This window comes from Medicago truncatula, chromosome 6 (assembly GCF_003473485.1).
Source record: "Medicago truncatula cultivar Jemalong A17 chromosome 6, MtrunA17r5.0-ANR, whole genome shotgun sequence".
Classification (NCBI taxonomy): Eukaryota; Viridiplantae; Streptophyta; class Magnoliopsida; order Fabales; family Fabaceae; genus Medicago; species Medicago truncatula.
The window spans coordinates 32,387,983-32,391,079 of record NC_053047.1 but is presented as its reverse complement, the minus strand read 5'-3'; the positions used below and the strand labels follow the sequence as shown (position 1 = coordinate 32,391,079).

Here is a 3,097-nt window from a genome sequence, read left to right as displayed (position 1 = left end):
TGTAAAAAAAAAAAAAAAAAAAAAAAAAAAAAAAAAAACTATCTAGTTTCTAAAGAATGAGAGTTTGACCAAAAGATAAATAGTTTAGTAAAAAAAAAACTCCATAAGAAACATTTTTTAACCAAATTTATAAAACATATTTTTTTCCTCCTCCAAATGATAAACAGTTTTTTAAAAGAATTCTATGAAATAGTTTTAAAAAACTAAAATACAAAACTCAGTCAAACATGCCCTTGAGGTCAGTTTGGATTAGCTTATTTTTAAACTTATGCAAATAAATAAGTTATTATGTTAATTTATAAGTTTCTACCAACGAAAATTGTATATATCTTTATAAACTACATTGACAAATTTTTGAATAATACATTATTTTTTGACAAACTTATGAATAACACATAAAAATTAATTTATTTGCCTTTATTGTTTAAGAATTTTTCTAGTTGCACCCTATTTAATCATGTTACACCCCTAAAGATACAAAACCCTTTGCATCATAAATTGAGTTCAAGCAGGTCATATAAATTGAGTTTAAGTGTACATGCTTAAACCCAGTTTAAGTAGGTCATGTAAATTTAGTTTAAGTAGATCATGTAAAGTGAGTTTTAGTGTACATACTTACTGAAATTCGTGTTAACCTCCACAAACTTGTTTGATGATTCTATGTAATATTACTTTACGTAGGTACATGTAAACTCAATTTAAGTAAGTTAAGTTTACATGTACCTACTTAAATTGAATTTAAGTTAAACTCAACCTTTAAATGAATGATTACTTAAAATTGATTAACCTTTAACACGTGTTGCACCATCAAATAACCATCGCTTGTAGAGCGCATAACATATCAGCACGTTGAACAACAAGAAAAAAAAATAGAAACTCAACATCATTGAAAAATAAATAAAAAAATTCAATTACCTATATGCAATATAGTATGGATGAAAGACGTTTTTATTAACTCTTTAATCTTTTATTGAGATTGACTGAACATCCATGATTGTTTTTGGGTGAAAGATAGTGAAAGTTAATGAAATCACAATTGTAAGAAAATTCAAATGAAAGGATAATTTTGGTATATTCTAAAATTTTAAATAAATTGGGGTGTAACTAGAAATATATAGGGTGCGACTAGAAAAATTCATTGTTTTGTATAACAAAAAAAATACACATGGCGTCCACGTGTCCGTTGACCAAGTCAAAATTGGCCTTGAGACCAAAACTGTCAAAGATCCAATACATAGGAGACTGTTTTGTATTTAAATTAGTTATTGGATCAAAATCGCAACTTTTGAAAAGATAGGAGGCCAAAAGTGCAATTAAGCCAAGTTTAATCGAAGCACGGGCTTAGTGCTTGTTAGTTTCATTCTCTCTACACATTACCTTATTTCTTTCACTCCCATCTTAACAAACATTAGGTTAGGTTTTTTCTTTTGATCTTTATTTTTTCCTGTTGTCATATCAATACCGTTGCTAATGGCGCCAGGCATGGAGGAAACCCTAATATCGCCATCACCAACTCTTCCCTTCGATCTTGTAGCTGAGATTCTGTGTAGGCTTCCCGTGAAGTTACTCCTTCAACTTCGCTGTCTCTGCAAGTCCTTCAATTCATTAATCTCTGATCCCAAATTCGCAAACAAGCACCTTCGCTTGTCAACCAGGCGCCATCGCCTCATGTTAATGTCTACCAACGACTTAGGTCACTTAGTTCTCTTTAATTCCCTAATACCCTCTGATTTTTCAACCTCTACTGTCAGTTACCCTGACTGCCTCAAAATTGGAAAAAGTGGGCCTTATCGCGTGTGCTCTTGCAACGGCATCCTTTGTTTCACCATGGCTGACGGTTCTGCTATTTTGTGGAACCCTTCGATTAGAACATTCAAGATCTTGCCTCCTTTGGGTATGGATAAACAACTTTTTCTCTCCTTATATAGCTTTGGGTATAATCCTTCCGTTAATAATTACAAGATTGTTGCTATTTCTGGTCGATTTGGCAAAACTAAAATTAGTGTTCATACCCTGGGTACAGATTCTTGGAGAACGATACAAGACTTCCCATATTCTCGCCAGTTACATCGGTTGGGAATATTTGTGAGTGGCACTATTAATTGGTTGGTGGTAGACGATGGTTCTTCGTTTTTCATTGTTTCTCTTGATTTGGAAAATGAGTCATATAAACGGCTTGCGCTGCCTAATTTGGAGGATGATTGTTTCACAAGTTTGGGGGTTTTGAGGGATTGTTTGTGCATCATTACAACCGGTGACGTGTTTTTAAATGTTTGGATTATGAAAGAATATGGAAATAAAGAATCTTGGACTAAATTGTACAGTATTCTACACATGCAAGACCGGGTAATACGTCTTTATACAAAGGCTTTATATATTTTTGAGGATGAACAACTGCTGATTGGCTTTTATGAGTTGGAAAGTTACAAATTGAAGTTGGTTGTTTACAATTCCAAAAATGGTATCTTGAAGATTCCTGAGATTGGAAACATCCGGCGTTGCTTGCAGCTGGACCCAGAAGTCTACATTGAAAGTCTGATATCACCTTGTTCTTAATGTTAGGACGCTATGATATGCAACTTGAACATGAGATTCAACTGCAACATATATATCGTTAATTTGTTTACGCCATTTATTTTATTAAGAATCTTATCAGTTTCAGTAAATTAGCCAAAGACCACTAGATTATTTTGAGTTCAGTTCTGATATTTGTTGTGAAAAATCATGGTTATTACGAGGTCTTGGACTGGCCATTAATTTAGCTTGAATGATCCTACTTCACCAGCTTTTTAGTGTAGCTTCGTCATTACTTAATAATGTTGTTCCATATTCTCTTCTTTTCAAACAAACACATGACTATACCTTCCAACTAGTTTATGTTTTTCGTTCTGTTTAGTCGAAGTCGAAATAGATTTTTGGAATGTTGGATAACATTAGTAGGTATTTGTGCAATTATTAGTATATATTTGGCGGTTTAGTTTTGTTTATGACCTTCTGAAATTTTATTATGGTGTGTTTTGATTCAGAAGTTCAGATTGTTATTTTTTATTGTATGTTTCTTCATCTTATTTTACAATTTTAGGTTCTATTTGTTTCT

The 3,097-nt window shown here is 32.4% G+C and overlaps 1 protein-coding gene across 1 annotated transcript; it reads left to right on the top strand.

Moving 5' to 3' along the window:
• Positions 1–1,470: 1,470 nt before the first annotated feature.
• Positions 1,471–2,556, top strand: LOC25496601 (F-box/kelch-repeat protein At3g23880). Its single transcript, XM_013597165.1, has one exon. The coding sequence runs from the start codon at positions 1,471–1,473 to the stop codon at positions 2,554–2,556; it is 1,086 nt and encodes a 361-aa protein (XP_013452619.1).
• The last annotated feature ends 541 nt before the right edge of the window (positions 2,557–3,097 follow it).

Bases quoted from the DNA above. Each gene is read 5' to 3' on its own strand.
- LOC25496601 (XM_013597165.1), top strand. From the start codon at position 1,471: ATGGCGCCAGGCATGGAGGAAACCCTAATATCGCCATCACCAACTCTT.